Source organism: Lipotes vexillifer, unplaced genomic scaffold (genome assembly GCF_000442215.2).
Source record: "Lipotes vexillifer unplaced genomic scaffold, Lipotes_vexillifer_v1.1 scaffold590, whole genome shotgun sequence".
Classification (NCBI taxonomy): Eukaryota; Metazoa; Chordata; class Mammalia; order Artiodactyla; family Lipotidae; genus Lipotes; species Lipotes vexillifer.
In genome coordinates, this window is record NW_006778358.1 from 1,517,794 (window position 1) to 1,533,588 (window position 15,795).

At 46.4% G+C, this 15,795-nt stretch overlaps 1 protein-coding gene across 1 annotated transcript in view; it reads right to left on the reverse strand.

Moving 5' to 3' along the window:
* Nucleotides 1-377: 377 nt before the first annotated feature.
* Nucleotides 378-15,795, reverse strand: part of OTULINL (OTU deubiquitinase with linear linkage specificity like) — a 17,972-nt gene continuing 2,554 nt past the window's right edge. Inside the window, exons 2-8 of the mRNA XM_007451614.1 lie at nt 6,597-6,756; nt 6,479-6,510; nt 6,281-6,372; nt 5,364-5,513; nt 2,561-2,689; nt 1,367-1,636; nt 378-551 (exon numbers count right to left, since the gene is read on the reverse strand). Of these exons, the coding sequence (XP_007451676.1) occupies nt 378-551; nt 1,367-1,636; nt 2,561-2,689; nt 5,364-5,513; nt 6,281-6,372; nt 6,479-6,510; nt 6,597-6,756 (1,007 nt within the window). The remainder of the gene's footprint in view (nt 552-1,366; nt 1,637-2,560; nt 2,690-5,363; nt 5,514-6,280; nt 6,373-6,478; nt 6,511-6,596; nt 6,757-15,795) is intronic.

Here is a 15,795-nt window from a genome sequence, read left to right on the forward strand (position 1 = left end):
TTAACAAAGAACATCAAGATTATAGACAAAGCAATTCTTTCCCTTCAGTCCTTTTCCCCTGCTTGTTTTCTTCTCGCTTTCTTCCTGTTGTTCTTCCCAGACTAAATGTCCTTGTGCTCTGCTGTGTGTGAAATGACCAGAGCCTTTACAAACAAGGTCAAACCACCAACCCACAAATACATTAGTGTAGGGGCTCTGGAGGAAATCACTGGAAACAAAGGGAAGGCACGTGGGTCTCCGTCCAGTGTACCTGTAATCCTGGAGACGGAGGTCCCGATTCCTCCAATGGCAGCAATACTAGCTTTGCTTTTCTAGAAACATGACTTGCAAGTGTGACCACTGTCACCGGCGAGAGCTGGTGCCCGGTCCAGGCAGACTTAAAAGACAGGAATGTGATAGTGGCGGTCATTCTCGGTCAGCAGGGAGACCTCCGGCCACTCCCCGGGCGACTCCTCTGGGTAGCAGACTTCAAAGTCTCTGGAGTTAAACCTGAACAGTCTGAACACTTTGATCTTCACTCCCAGGGAGTGTCCAAGTACAAACATATCAATCTGGGGAAGAGATGAAAGAGAGGTCACAGATACACATCTCCAAATTCCCACCTCTCACCAGCGGAGGGCGAGTATCCTTCTGCAGCTCATGAGATGATGATGTACTTGCTGACCCACACATGAACCAGGGAGGGGGCACAGAGCTGGAAACGAACGCCCGCTGCGTGGAGGGCAGGGGACAAGCGGAGAAACGTCTCTGGGGAGTAGCGTGAAGAAATCACAGGGAAAGCTGCATGGAAAAAAAAACTAATAAAGGAATGCTTACAGTAAAAGTTACACTGTTTTTCCAACAGTTTTTTTTTTATTGTTTTAAATCAATTTTTATTAAAACGTCAGATGATTTTGAGCACCTCCTAGGAAAGAAAAGCAAAGCAAAACGAAAGCCCTTTTCTATGGGGAAATGAAAGCACTGTCTGGACTTCTTTTCAGATTTCAATAACTTCTATTTGTCTGCACTAAGTAGCCAAATGCTCTCCCAGAGGTTGCCTCAGTTTGCAGCTGGACTTCCTCCTGGGTAACAACCTCTGTTGTGGGAAAGCCTGTTACTGCCTGAGAGGCAGCGGGAAGGTCAGGAACGCTCCCAGGACTGCCACTCCCCAGCCACAGGGCTGCAAAGACACAGCAGCCAGCACCGGGCAGGAAGGTTTGTCAATCACTCTTCTTTTCCTCACTTGAGGGCAATCATACCCACCCGCCACCTCTTTGCAGCTGGATTTATCATGGCTGAAAGCAAACTACAAACAAACACGTATGTGGCTCAAGTGTTGCCAGCATCGTCCTTCATCATACACACACAATTCTCCTGCCCCATTTACCTGGTCTAGTCCACACGTGTCACCTACAGAATTCAGGTGATTCATCATGAAGCTTAAAGGGTCGGAAGAGGTTTCCCGGGTAAACAGGAGTCGAAAAAGACTGGGAATGACCTTTCCGGTCTTCATTTGTTCATAGGCCTCAGTGACCTGATAGAGCATGATGAACTTCAGAGCTTCGTAAAGTTTATATTCCAGGGTAGCATCAGAGAAAAGGATGTTGCACATACTTCCTCTCTTGTGATAATCTTTAATTCCACTAAATTCAGTCCACTAAAAACACAGATGTAAAGTGAAACTTAAACGGGAAAGGTGAATACACACACCACTGCATAATTTTTAAAGTACTTATAAAACAAACCAGAGATTAATAGAGGGGAGTCGAACTTTAACTTTTCATTTTATATCATCTGACACTGATTTTTTTAACCCTAAGTACTTATTACTTTTACAATAACAAAATATTTCATTTAAACTAGTTTTTCAAAAAAGCACCACCTACTAGGTAAAATACTAAACAGGTCAGTTTCCTAAAGCTGCCTCTAAGGGTGCTGGGTCACACAAAGGACTTTCCAGTGGCGAACAGTACTAATTAGTATTCTTTCTTTACCACTCACTGTGTGCCAGGGCGGAGCATAAAGCGATCTACGTGCATTCTCTCATTAAATCCTCACAATAACTAACTGTACAGGGTTGAGACTATTCATATTTTAGTTTTACGGCTCAGAAAACCATGGCACAGAAATGGTATTTCCCAAGGAGGATTCATTTCAGCGATCTAAAATCTGTGTTTATTCAGAGCAGGAAAAACAATCTTAGTCAAATTATAACATCTGTCCTGTCCCTAAGTTACTAATAGGCACATTTCAGAAGGGCATTTCCCAGTGCCTTGTCTGGACCTTGCACCACATTTGTCTGGGGAAACAACAGAGGTACGTGATTGTTAAGGTTTCCCGGCCAGTCCACAAAAGCCCTCTTAGCCCGTGATAGGTGTAATCATCGCGTAGAACAGCATCGCTCCCGTTCATTACTGGGAAGGACACAGACGAGCAGGGAAGGAAGTGGTCAGCTGCCGGAAGACTATTCCTGCCCCACTTCCTACTAGCGGGGCGTAGAGCGACATGCCTGGCATGAGAGGAAAGGGGCTGCGTGTGGGGTGCATGCTTTCATTCCTAGATTTCCCCCCTAAAGACTCACCTGTGCTTTCAATAATTCCACACATTTACGTAATTTTCCAAACACATTCGAACCTGTATACTTCTCAGGACCAAAACTGTATTGCTGGATCCAATTACAACCTTGTGAAAAGAGCAGTTTTTCAGGAAGCTTAAAAAGGAAGTAGATGCCAACAGTGATCAGTATCTCAACATGTCTGACACACAACTTGGAACATGTCACAGGAGACAATCTTATCCCATTCAGAATCTTCATTTTAAAAGACTATAACAACAGTTAAGTAAAAACATATAGTCTTTTTTTTTTTTTTGCGGTACACGGGCCTCTCACTGTTGTGGCCTCTCCCGTTGCAGAGCACAGGCTCCGGACGCGCAGGCCCAGCGGCCATGGCTCACGGGCCCAGCCGCTCCGTGGCATGTGGGATCTTCCCGGACCGGGGCACGAACCCGTGTCCCCTGCATTGGCAGGCAGACTCCCAACCACTGCGCCACCAGGGAAGCCCTACAGTCTTGTTTTAGATTTGTGGATTAAATGATTTGGATCATCTTCTTAATTCACAGTTTCACAACTGATGAAAACCTAAATGAAGATTACGTCTACAGAAACAAGCTTTTTGGATAAAACATTTCCCGAACTTCCTAGGTATACCCCTTTAGAAATTATTTTTAACCAAGCACCGTTAGAGTAACATAGTATATCAGGGGAATGTAGATTGTACAAGGATGCACTTTGGGGTTCAAACCTAGCTCTGTCACTCGCCTGCTGAGAGATTACTCACCCAGCACTGTCTATGTAACCTCTTAGCCTCATCTTCCACTGTAATGGAGACAATGACAATTGTCAAAAATCAATGACAGTACTATCCATTTTGCAGGACTCTTGTTGGGACTAAATAAGATTACAGAATACGTAAGAATCTGATCCATTGTGGGTATCGGATACATTTTCCCACCCAGCTGAGCTTGTGGAGCCCAGGGCCTCAGCTAAGTTCTTTGTCCTCAGCAACTAGCAGCAGGGCTGGCACATAGCACACACTTAACTGCTAGATGCAATTAAACTACCACTAAAAACAGCTCTAAACAAAAGATGGTAAGGAAATAGACCATGTGTAGTTATATATATGCAAATACTTTATATTTCTTTGCTCCTCCATCCTTAAATGTACACCTGTGGTTAGGCATACTACACTCAAATAAAAATTAAGGTTATTCATAAGACTGTGCTGCTTTAACTGTTAAGAAAATGAAAAAAACAAGGTACTGACTGGGAGAAAATATTTGCAAATGACATAGCTGATGAAGCACTCATATTCAGAATATATAAAGAATTCTCAAAACTCAATATTAAAAAAACCCAAACAACCCAATAAAGAATGGGTGGGGCTTCCCTGGTGGCGCAGTGGTTGAGAGCCCACCTGCCGATGCAGGGGACACGGGTTCGTGCCCCGGTCCGGGAAGATCCCACAGGCCGCGGAGCGGCTGGGCCCGTTAGCCATGGCCGCTGAGCCTGCGCATCCGGAGCCTGTGCTCCACAGCGGGAGAGGCCACGGCGGTAAGAGGCCCGCATACCTCAAAAAAAAAAAAAAAAAACAACAACAAAAGAATGGGCAAAAGATCTGAACAGAGACTTCTCCAAGGAGGTAATGTGGATGGCAAATAAGCACATGCAAAGATGCTCAATATCATTACCCATTAGGGGAATGCAAAGAAAAGGCAGTGACACAAATGCACCCCTATCAGAACGGCTAAAAAACAAAACAATAAACCTGAGAATGTGGAGCAACTGGAACTCCGTTATTGGTGGCAAAATGGCAGAGCCAGTTTGGAAAAGAGTTGGCAGGTTCTTATAAAGTTAAACCTATCATGTGACCCAGCTATCTCACTCCTAGGTATTTACCCAAAAGGAATGAAAACTTACGTTCATACAAAATCCTGTATGGGAATATTTATAACATCCTTATTCATAATTGTCAACAACTGGAAGCAATCTGGGGACCTCCCTGGTGGCAAAGTGGTTAAGACTCCATGCTCCCAGGGCAGGGGCCCCAGGTTCGATCCCTGGTCGGGGAACTAGATCCCACATGCGTGCCGCAACTAAGAGTTGTCCCACATGCCACAACTAAGGAGCCTGCGAGCTGCAACTAAGGAGCCTGCCTGCCGCAACTAAGACCCAGGGCAACCAAATAAATAAATAAATAAACTGGAAGCAATCCAGATGTCCTTCAGCTCATGAATAGATGAACAAAATATGTGGCACTCATATCATGGAACACCATTCAACAATAAAAGGAGTGAACTACAAATCCATGGAACAACGTGGATGAACTGCACATGCATTATGCTAAGTGAAAGAGGCAGATCCAAAAGGCTACACACCGAATAATTCCATTTATGTGACATTCTGGAAAACGCAAAACTAAAGGGACAGAAGACATATCAGTGGTCGCCTGGGGTTGGGGGTGAGAGAAGGATTGACAAAAAGGGATACAAGGGATTCTCTGGGGTGGAGGTTACATACTGTGCTTGTCAACACTCAAATAATCATAGAGTAGAAAAGTGAATTTTAGCACACCACCTAACTTATAAAGGACAGATGCCCTTCTCAAGAAAAGATGCCGGCATTAAAAACAAACAAAATTGAGTGCGACTATCCTTCTGAGATGATTTGTTTGCAAACTGACATGAGAGACAGAGGACTGGGCTAAAGGACCTTCAGTCTCCTGACGCCCTGTGTACAAAGAAGAAGACCCAAAGAAGACCCCGAGCATCTGTGTTGCAGTCCCCATCAGTGCGACCTTTCCCGAATTGCCGGTGTGAGAACGTACCTTCGCAATATCTTTTTCTTTCATCCAGGATGGGAAAGAGAGGCCCTGGCTGAAGATTTGGAAGAGCACCGACCTTAGTGCGTCGTAGTTGTCTCTCCTTACTTGTCGAACACATTTAATATGCCGCCGCCAAAACAGCTCCTCATAAGCCTATGAGCACGAGAGGAGAGGCTGTCTTTAATTCCACTGGATGAGAGAATAAAGAAAGCAAATCCACTGCATCTTCAGCAAGGTGTTATTCCCAGATAAAGTGGACAACAGAAACAAAACAATTATAAATTATGAATGCGAACACGTGTAATTTTCAAGTGACTTTTGTGTGTATGGAGTCCATGTCATGCTATTTTAGTTGGTAACTTCCTGGAAGCCCAGAGCCAGGAAATGTCATTCTGGGGAGATGATGTCTACAACTTGAACACAGTGAAAAATACTATATATACTTCTAAAGTGTCATTTAAATGTACTTTTCTTTTTCTTTCTCTCTCTCTCTTTTTTTTTTTTTTTTGGCTTTAGCTAGTGACAAGGTTGGACAGCACTGCTGGGAATATTTACCAAGATTGGTCTGATGGAAAGTTCTAAAAATCCTCAAAATGTTTTATGTCAAGGTGCCTGAATCCCTCCTTCAAGGACAGAAGTCTCCACTGCATGTGCAGATGTGTTCATAGGCCTGGCCAGCAGGGAGCTGAAAAGGGTACAACGCTCAAGTGTCCTGAAATTACGGGCCTAATTTACCCAAGTCCTCGAAGGCGCTAGCTCTAGGTGAAAGGCCCGAAGGCAATGTCTAGCAGCTGTTTGGCTTTTAATTAGAGCCACAAGTTGTTCTTGGTGCCACATCTGGTAAAGCAGAATGGAATGCGTGTTTCCCGATTTTTACACACAAATTCTCCACCCACCACGAGCTGTATAAACAGACACACCTTCCTCATCAGCTTGGCATGGGGTGTCTCTCCTTTCCATTCTCTTGCACAATAACTGAGTAAATCAACTTCTGCCTCCACACTGAGGTTCCCTGAACCAAATCAAAGATACAAGGTGGTGAATTTTCCCTTTCCTTTCCCTTCTTGAACCCTCTCTGCACTCTAAAAATAAGGAAACATATGCATGAAAATATTTACTTTTGAATCTCCTCTGCAGATATCCAATCCACCTGAAAGATAAGGGAACGATAATATCAAAATTCTATTTTAAACAGCAAGGGCATTTTTGAAAATTAAAGATGACATAGCCACATACCTTTTCAGCCGGTGCCCTAAATATAAATGTAGCCTTCTGAGGTAGCAGAGGGTGCCCACCAGAAATGAAACTGCCAACACCACTGACCCCTTTGCTACTCTCCAAGCGGTATCTAAGGCTTGGCTGGTGACGAGTGTCCAGGAGTACACTTGGTCATTTCCTACAAAAATTTAATAATAATAACACTGTATAGCATGGGGAACTATATTTAATATACTCGATAAACCATAATGGAAGAGAATATAAAAAGGAATGTATATATGTGTCTGAGTCGCTTTGCTGTACAGCAGAAATTAACATTGTAAATCAACTATATTTCAATAAATAAATAAATAAATATACATCACAATTACACAAGGCTTTGTTTAAGGTGGAAAAAAAAGATACAGTGGATAATTTTACCTGTAAAGAGTCTATCATTGATTTATACAAACATTTTTTAAAGCGTTTGAAAATTCAATCTAAAACTTAAAGAGACACCTAGTTCTCCTATAATCAGTGTCATATATAAAGATATCTTTGTTCCACGGAATTCAAGAGGAATAGGGAACATAAACAGCATGGGTTTTGGAATCCCTCAGACCTGAATTTAAAACCCGTTTCTCCTACTTACTCAGCTGTCTGACTATGGGACACCTCATTTCTCTTCCCCTGAATTTTCTTGACTGTAAAATGGGAGTAAAAATACTGACCTCGCTGGAGAAAGATGGAATGAAATCATTTAAGAACTAGCACATTGCGCCTTGCACTGTGTAGAATATCTGTTAAATCCAAGAATGATCAAGGGAGTCTGCTCAGCACCGAGCCCACAGGAGTCAATCACACCAGGGGAGTCTCCTGCCGTGTGGCCACCACCCACTTTTGCCCACGGCGATACTCTTAGGTCATTATGGGCCAAAACACATGCCATCATCTGAACGCACAGAACGAGACTCAGACAGCAGGCACAGAGACATCGTTTCCAGAAAGTGGGCCACTTAAAATAGTCGTGGATGGAGCTAGGTGTGCAGCTTACAGGGTACATTACGATTCCTGATGTGACAGGAGAGAAAATTCACAGGCCAGGAGAGCCCAAACTACGTACTTGCAATATTTTACTGTGTGCAACAGATTCCTAATTATATTATGTTTAAACACGTAAAATGCTTAAGTACAAATGAGGAAGAGAACTTTTGAATGGTGGCCAAACCTCCTGGGGTTCATTGTGAAACAGTTCCCTCCCTGGCACATTGGTTTAGTAAAATTCCAATGATTAACTGTAGTAAAAGCCTCCTGGATTCGGAATCTACAATTTTAGCATTTTTGATCGTATGGATATTTGATATGCATATCTCAGTAAAGTTGCCATACATTCTCAATAAAGAAATATATATACTCTCAATAAAGAAACAATTTACCAGCAAATAAAGAAATAAAGTTACCAGCGAATAAAAATATGCATGTTTATAATTATTTAAAAGGACATTTTTTTATTATTCAATTAAACTATTTATTTTTAGATCGTTGTACATTCATACGCAGCTCTAAGAAATAAGCTTACAAGAGACAGACATCATGTACCCTTTACTGGAAAAGTACATTTTCAAAAGCAGGTACTTACCTGTTTAGAACAATTGATTAGCTGTTAATTATGTATTTACCTCTACCTAGATATTTAGTACAAAGTTTTTAATGAATTGTTCAAAAATGTAAGCTATAATGCCTTTGCATCTATAATTCAGACTCTTATTAAAGAGTCTACATTATTCTTCTTAAAGAATGTATAATATTTTAGTATAAAGAGAGAGCATCATATGTATATATAATCACTGCCTTGTTGATGAGCATTTGGATTGTTTCCCAGTTTTTCACTTTTACAAACATTTTCCTCCAAGAGTCCTCGTGGACTCACGGTATCTTTTAGGATAATTTCTAGAAGAGGAAACTCTGGGTCAAAGGGTGTGCACATTTCCAGATGTTACAGATGTTGCCAAAGTGCCCCCTCAAACAGTTGACACTCCCGCCACATGTACAAACCTCCATTTCCCTAAACCCCAGGACCGGTTACGATTTCTCACTGCAGTAACACGTTCATAGTTCTTCCTCTGTGAAGAGCCTTTTAGAGCATCTGCCTACTTCCCACCGGGTAGTCCCGGTTTTTGTGTGGACTTGGAGGGCTTGCAGTCACTAGGCTGGGGGCTGGCTGCTGCCCCCTCCATGGGGCACTGCTCTCATCTGTCACACACACACTCCAATCAACGTGCTGCATTCTTAAAAGATACTGCCCGGCCCCTCGGGGCATTTGATTTGAGACCCCTGAAATGGGGGCTTCTCCTGAGCCTGAGGCCTCTCGACAGCTGCCAGGGCCTCCATGGGGACCCACCGCAGATTATGGTCTCCTCACACCTACACACATGTGCGCGCTCACGCACACACACGCACGCACGCACGCACACACTTCCCTAGCCTACTGCCCTAATCCTTGAAATTAAACCCACCTCCAACCCAAGAAAGGGCGATACGATCAACTTCTCAGAAAAAAACATGTGAGGGCTGAAGACCCCCTTCCCACGCAAACCAAGAATACGAGCCTAAACTCCTTGTATCCACTCTACCCAGTGCAGCCACAGGTACTAGCCAAGAAGGGCCAGGGAGCAGATCATGGGGGCTGGTGTGGGTACCAGGGAGCGGCCTGGAGGTGGGACTCAGGAGGTCACAGGGGAGTGGGCTGCAGCTCAGAGAGAACCCCGAGGTGTTCACATAACTTCATATGAAAATATTATCAGGAGTGGGGCTCTGACAGTTTAAAAGAGCTACAGTTTGAGTTTTGCTATGTGCCAGACCCTGCAGCAAGCGTTTTACAGGATTGTCTCATTCGCTCCTAGAAACGCAGTGGCGTAAGGAGGCCCTGGTCCTGCAGTATACGGGGTGGGTGACTCCATGCCCCCAAGTGCCTGTTCCTTAACCCCGGGAGGGATGGCCACAGAACAGCCCAGCGCCGGGTGGCTCAGGGGCTCCTCTCGCTACCGTTACCCTGGTAACACGGAGGCCCCCTTGGAGCTGCGGGATGCTCCAAGGATATGTTGGGAAAAGTGACGAGCTCATGGCCAGGCACACGGCAAGTACCCAAAACATGTTCATTATTATTTTATCGCCTGAGGACACTGCGAGGCAAAGATGAAATAAGCCACAGAGCTAGAATTCAAGCGCACGGGGCACTGCGATGCGGAAGCTGGACGCTGTCCCACTTGCCTACCCTGCCTCTGAACGATGGAGCTGAGTGAATCCCAAGCCAGCTCTGCTACAGCAAGTGGGATCCAGGCTCTTTAAAAAGAGAGTTTTAAAGAATTTCTCCTGCGTGTGTCAATAACTGGATCACAACTCAAAACAACAGACACGGAAGAGAACACCATAAATGAGGCGCCCAGCAAAACACTATCATGGCCACAGCTTTGATGATCTCCTGAGTCAAATCTCATTTCCCCCAATGCAGCCGAGATGGGATAAGATCTTCCATGTCAGAATCTTGCCGGGGTCCCCCTCGGCCAACCGGCCAGGGAGAGGTCAGCACCCACCCGCCCAACTTCCCCTCCCCTGCCTGGTGCCCTGCCTAACGGGGAGCTGGCCTTGGGGGGCGCCCCCTGGACTAACAGGAAAAGAGAGAAGTTCCACCACCATGGAGTCAGTCTTTCAACATAATAAACAGGGGAACGAGAAGAAGGCAAGAAACAAGGGGAGTAGGGGACGAGGGGTGGCTTTGGCAGCGAAGAGGCAGAAAACAAGCGTTGCCAGGAATTATGGATTTGATCCTTTTTAATGCTCATCAAGAGATAAAAATGAAATTTCTTTTTAACCCTTTTGGGCTGGACCGCTTGGGTGGTGGCTGAAATGAGGTGATACGTGAGGCACCAGGCATTCCTGTGACAGCGGAAAGTGGACCAACTAGGTCTTACACACCCCCCCAGTCATCAGCATTACCACCTGCTGAGACCTCAACCCACACAATCCGAGGCAACACTTAGGTAGTTGCGATGTCCTTTGGGTAATGACACCAGAACCTCCTGAAGCCAGCAGTGTGGCCATCTGACACTAAACTCCGATCTGTGATCACTCAGACTACATGTGGCAGATGAGACCATTGACTAGAACTGAAAAAATAAGAAGCCACTGTTCTTTTGTGGTAAAATTCTACTCAGCCTTTTTTTTTTTCCGTTCTCTAAACTGTACCAAAACTGAAATAATTCAAACACTCAAACAGGAAACCAGAAAGAAAAAAACAAACCTGAAAACAAAACTTAAAAGACCCAGAGGAGCCAGGAAACCGAGTGATCACCCTGACAGCACTTGGCCCCAGCCTCAGGCGCACTCTCAGGGAGAGCCCCGGGGCCTGGCTCTGCTCCACACCTGCCGTGCTGCCCCCGGCTGGGGCCCGGCCCCTGCCCCGCAGGCCACCCCTGGAGCTGCGGCGGCACAGGGAGCTCGCTCCGCCCTCGGTTCCTCTGCCCCCCCCCCCACCGGGGTCCGGCCCACGGACGTCTCCTGAGGCAGAGGAGGGGATCAAGGGCTCCGGGGTCAGGCTTCGCGGGGCGGAGACTAGGCCTGAGCTAAACGTTGGAAAAGGCGACCTAATTTCGACATTGGAGACAGCAGGGGCAGCGAGACATACCACATGGGAAAATCACCTTGTTGAATACTTTAAGGGGAAAAATACTAAATTTAATATAATAAATACAACAGATATTTCTATCAGCTTCAATGCCATATTCTGGCTGATTAGCAGGAGATGGTAGGAAGAGTGGCCAAGAGAGGTGGATGGGTTAGGAAGCAAATAGGGCCCGGGAAGGCCGTGCCCCTTCTCTGTGGCAGGAGTGGTGAAGGGATGGGGGTGCCCCAGAGAGGAGTACACACAGGCCACGTGGTACAGTGGGCTGGGAGTGGCCCGGGAAGCCCCCCTCCCTCCTGCCCCTCGCCCTTTGGTTATGCTTCTACCTACCCTGGGCTGGGCACCAGGCTGGCAGGCAGTGAACTGAAAAGACACATGCTCTGGCCCCAGGGAGCTCTTGGTCTGGTGGCGCGAGGCTCTGCTGTCAGGAAAGGCTACTGGTCAGCTTGCCCAGGCCCACAGGTTAGCACGTCCTGCTGTCGGGGTCCGGCCGGGACACAGAATAACACGAGGCCCTCATGATGGAGGCCCAGGTGGGTCATCTCTCTCAGAGGGGAGCTCTGAGAACCTCAGAGGCTCGAGAATAAAGCAAAATACGGTACATTCGTCCAAACATATAAACTAAGCAATATGCAAACAGAGCGATAAACATACAGAACAAATCCTGTTAGGTCATCAAGGCTTCTGAATAACTTAGAGCAAATGGGAGACTCCTAGAGAAAAGTCAGCACAGTGGAGTGAAAGGCTGTGTTTAAATATGGTCTTGGCTCATGCGAAACCATAGGTTAGTTGGGGTTTTTTTTTTGTATCAGCTAATGTGGGAAAGAGAACAAATATCCTCTTAATAAATCTTGAAATGGTGAGGTCAAAAGCCTTTCTACACTTTTGAATTTCAGGTATTAATCCGCTCCGTTAAGAAACAATGGTCTCCCACTTAGTAGAGTTCTATAACCAACAACTGCAAGATCAGTATCGCTGAGGAAGAGAACCCCCAACGTGAAAGTTTTTATCTCGAAAGTCATGACCAGCGAGACACACAAGGGTAGCCGTGTCGTGCAGCCAACTTAACAAGGCTCTGCGCACAATCCCACATCCCGTGGGACTGGGCATGCTTCACCCAAGGCTCCTGCCAACCAAGAGTCACCAAACACAGCAGGAAATGCTCCTTGCCAAACACTGAGGGGACTGTGTGCGTGTTTTTAATAACATCATAGCTCAGAGTATTTTCATGTACTGGGCACAGCGTTAGGTGTGTTAAGTTCCACCCATCACTTTAATTTTCTAACCATGTGGCAGAGGTTTAAAACCCACCCAACTACAAAAGCACAAAAGCAGTAGGTGGGATAGCCTCTGGGGACCCCAGAACTCCAGGTCACTGTACCCAGCCAGGCAGACTCCCTGGTCCCTGGTCTAGTGGAGACAGCGGGCTGGCAGAACAAGGCTGGGACCCAGTCTTTATTCTGCCATTTTCTAGCTGCAGGACCTCAGATGAATCACTTTGTCTCAACAAAGAGGCAAGAGGTTGGTGTGACCAGATCTGTCACCACAACTTGAATCGTTACTGCTTGGGGTCACGAGGATTCTATTCTTCCTCCACACGACAGCCTTTTAGATCTTTGACAGAAACACGGGATGCTTGGGCCGAAGGGGCTGGAATCCCACTGGTTCTCCAAGGCCTGAGTCACACCAGGCCCTCAAGCAGAATGAATCTCTCCCCTGGTTCCCCCCTACCCCGCGCACACGCGCGCACACACACACACACACACACACACACACACACACACACACGCTGTCCACACTGCAGGCGGGTTCCGGTTCAGTGGATTCATGACTGTGTCCCCCACTGGCTGGAAAGCACTTTTGAGGTGGAAGCTGAAGCTTAATTCACTGTGGACCTGGCCACCTGATGAGCTGTCACACGCACACTTCAGCTTTGAAGCCCAGAGAAAGCAAGCAGAAGCCTGAACTTGAACCCACGTGTTCTGACTCAAGGTCAGTGCCCTCTGAATTAACTACACAACTGCCCTTCCTGAGTAATTCTCTTCCAGGAATTCAAAACAATTAATAAGCATGAACTCTGAAGGCAGCTGTCATTCCCACTGTACCTTTTTCTCTTCTAGATCAGACACACTCCCCCTTCTCTCCACCAGGCCTCACTTGACATGATTTGGTGGCCAGGGGCAGGGGGGGTAGTCTCTTCACCATCCCGGTCACTCTTCTTGGGACCCACCCCACACTCAGAGTGAGATCGCAGGTCAGAACACACTGTCCTGGAGACAAAGAGGGAAGAGATATGGGAACATATATATATGTATAACTGACTCACTCTGTTATAAAGCAGAAACTAACACACCATTGTAAAGCAATTATACCCCAATAAAGATGTTAAAAAAAAAAAAAAAAGAACACACTGTCCTAAGTGTGACCGAGCGCGAGAGAATTCAACCACATGACCACTCCTTCGTGCTCCATCGGGAGTCAGCAAGTTTTCTGTGTAGGGTCAGAGAGTATTTTAGGCACTGCCAGCTATCTGGTCTCTCTGTCCCATCCACTCAGATTGTCCCCGACAGAGGGGAAGCAGCCATCAGACAGTACACAGCGGGTACTGTGGTGTTCCAAGAAAACTTTTCTTTACAGGATGCTGAAATTTGAATTTCATATAAGTTTCACATGTCAGGAAATGGTATTCTTCTTTTGATCTTTTTTCCAACCATTAAAAAATGTAAAAGCCATTCATAGGTCACGGGCCATATAAAAACTGAGTGGGACAGATCTGGCCCATGGGCCGTGGCTGGCCAGACTCTGTCTAGGTGATACATTCACACTAATGCAGCCTGCAATTGTATTAGTATTCAGCCTGCCATCAACCTAAGGCCGTTTAGACCTGTTGCTGGAGCACATCTCCCCATCTGCTGAAGGGGGAGAGAGAAAAGGTGCTATCATCCCACTGTCCTCAAACCTCCAGGTGGGAGAACTGTCCTGGAGATCTGGTACTGGCCTCCACCCCTCTACCTTCTCCTCTTCCTCTTTCTTGAGGGAGGGAGACTTACCTGATGGCAGGTGTAAGACCCTGTGCTCAGCTTAGCCCCCTCCTCTCCACTAGGATCTATCTGCCTGCCTGCCGAGAGGTGCCCTTGGGGCTGCTGTCTCTCTGGGAGAGAGGCCTGACCTTTGAGGGGAGAGTACAGCTCAGGCACTGCCTGCAAGCCCATCTGGCCATATGACTAAGACATAGGGATTTTATCACCGAGCCGATATTTAAAAAGTTCCTGACTTCCATGTCCACCTTTTAGTTAGTTCAGAACCTGAGAAGGGAAGCAAGGGGTTATCCAGATTGCGTGTGCAAGCTCTGTGCTTTTTAGACCCAGGAGCTGACACACAGCCCTGCTAAATTTCACGTTACTGGACTTGGTTCACTGCTCTGACCTGTCATGGCTTCCGTAGTGCTCTCTCTGTCCCTGTCTCAACTCTTAGACCTTTAAAAATTAAGCTTGTCTTCCACATCCCAAAATAGATCACTTATGAACATGTGACCAAGAGAGAAACAAGGTACACCCTGAGACAAGCCACTTTAGCCACACAGTGATTTTTCCATTAATCAGAATCATTTGGCCTCTGTCGCTAGTGGTTACTCATCCTTCTAATTGGCTTCCCTTCTCCAACATCATTTTGCGCTCTGAAGCCAATGGTGTGTGTGTTTTGTTGGTTTGTTTTTTGTATCTTTTTTTACATTCAATGGACATGTCATCTCCTATTCAAAAATCTTTCTGGCTTTTCTTACTTATAGGAAAGACCCACATCCTGGCAGCCAGTGGAGTCATCTGGAAAGGCCTCTAAACAAGTGAGAGAGTAATGGGGCATCGCCTATTGCACCATCCCAGTCACAGGCCTCGGACAGCTGGTTTTCCCATAACCAGGAACCGGCCTCACCACGTAACCCCAGCCACTAGTAGAACCAACTGAGAAGTCGGGCTGGGCCCACCGCTGATAGGAGCCCAGGGCGGAGGGCCCCTGTGCTCCTCTACCCCTCGCGGACCCACCTACCTTTACGTGGTCCTTCAGGTCTGCTCTCCTGAAAAGAAACCAGAGGCTTCCAAACAAACTCGCCAAACATTATGGAGCACTGTACTCAAAGTCTATTGATCAGCAACATCCTTACCAGCTGGGCACTTAGAAAGACAGTCCTCGGGCCCCATGGAAGCAGAATGTGTGTCCTACAAGATCCCCAGCGATTCAAGCGGAACCAAAGCCTGGGAGGCGCTGCCACCGAGAGGGAACCATCCTTGCCCTGGCTCCACCTGTGGAGAATCTATTTATTGGCTGGGCACCGGTCTTTTCTTTACTTCCCAGGTGATTCTAATGTATCACTGGCGATGAGACACACTGCTCTGGAGTCAGGGCTTCCTCCATCCTCGGCTGTTTCTGTTAGCTCAAATATACTATCACATGCCAACTGATTTCCAAAATTACCCTTAGGGGAAATCATGCCGGATAAAGTCTCACTGGTCATGTAATCCAGCTACAAGTAAGTGCTGCCTGGGTTTTGTGTCTCTTTCC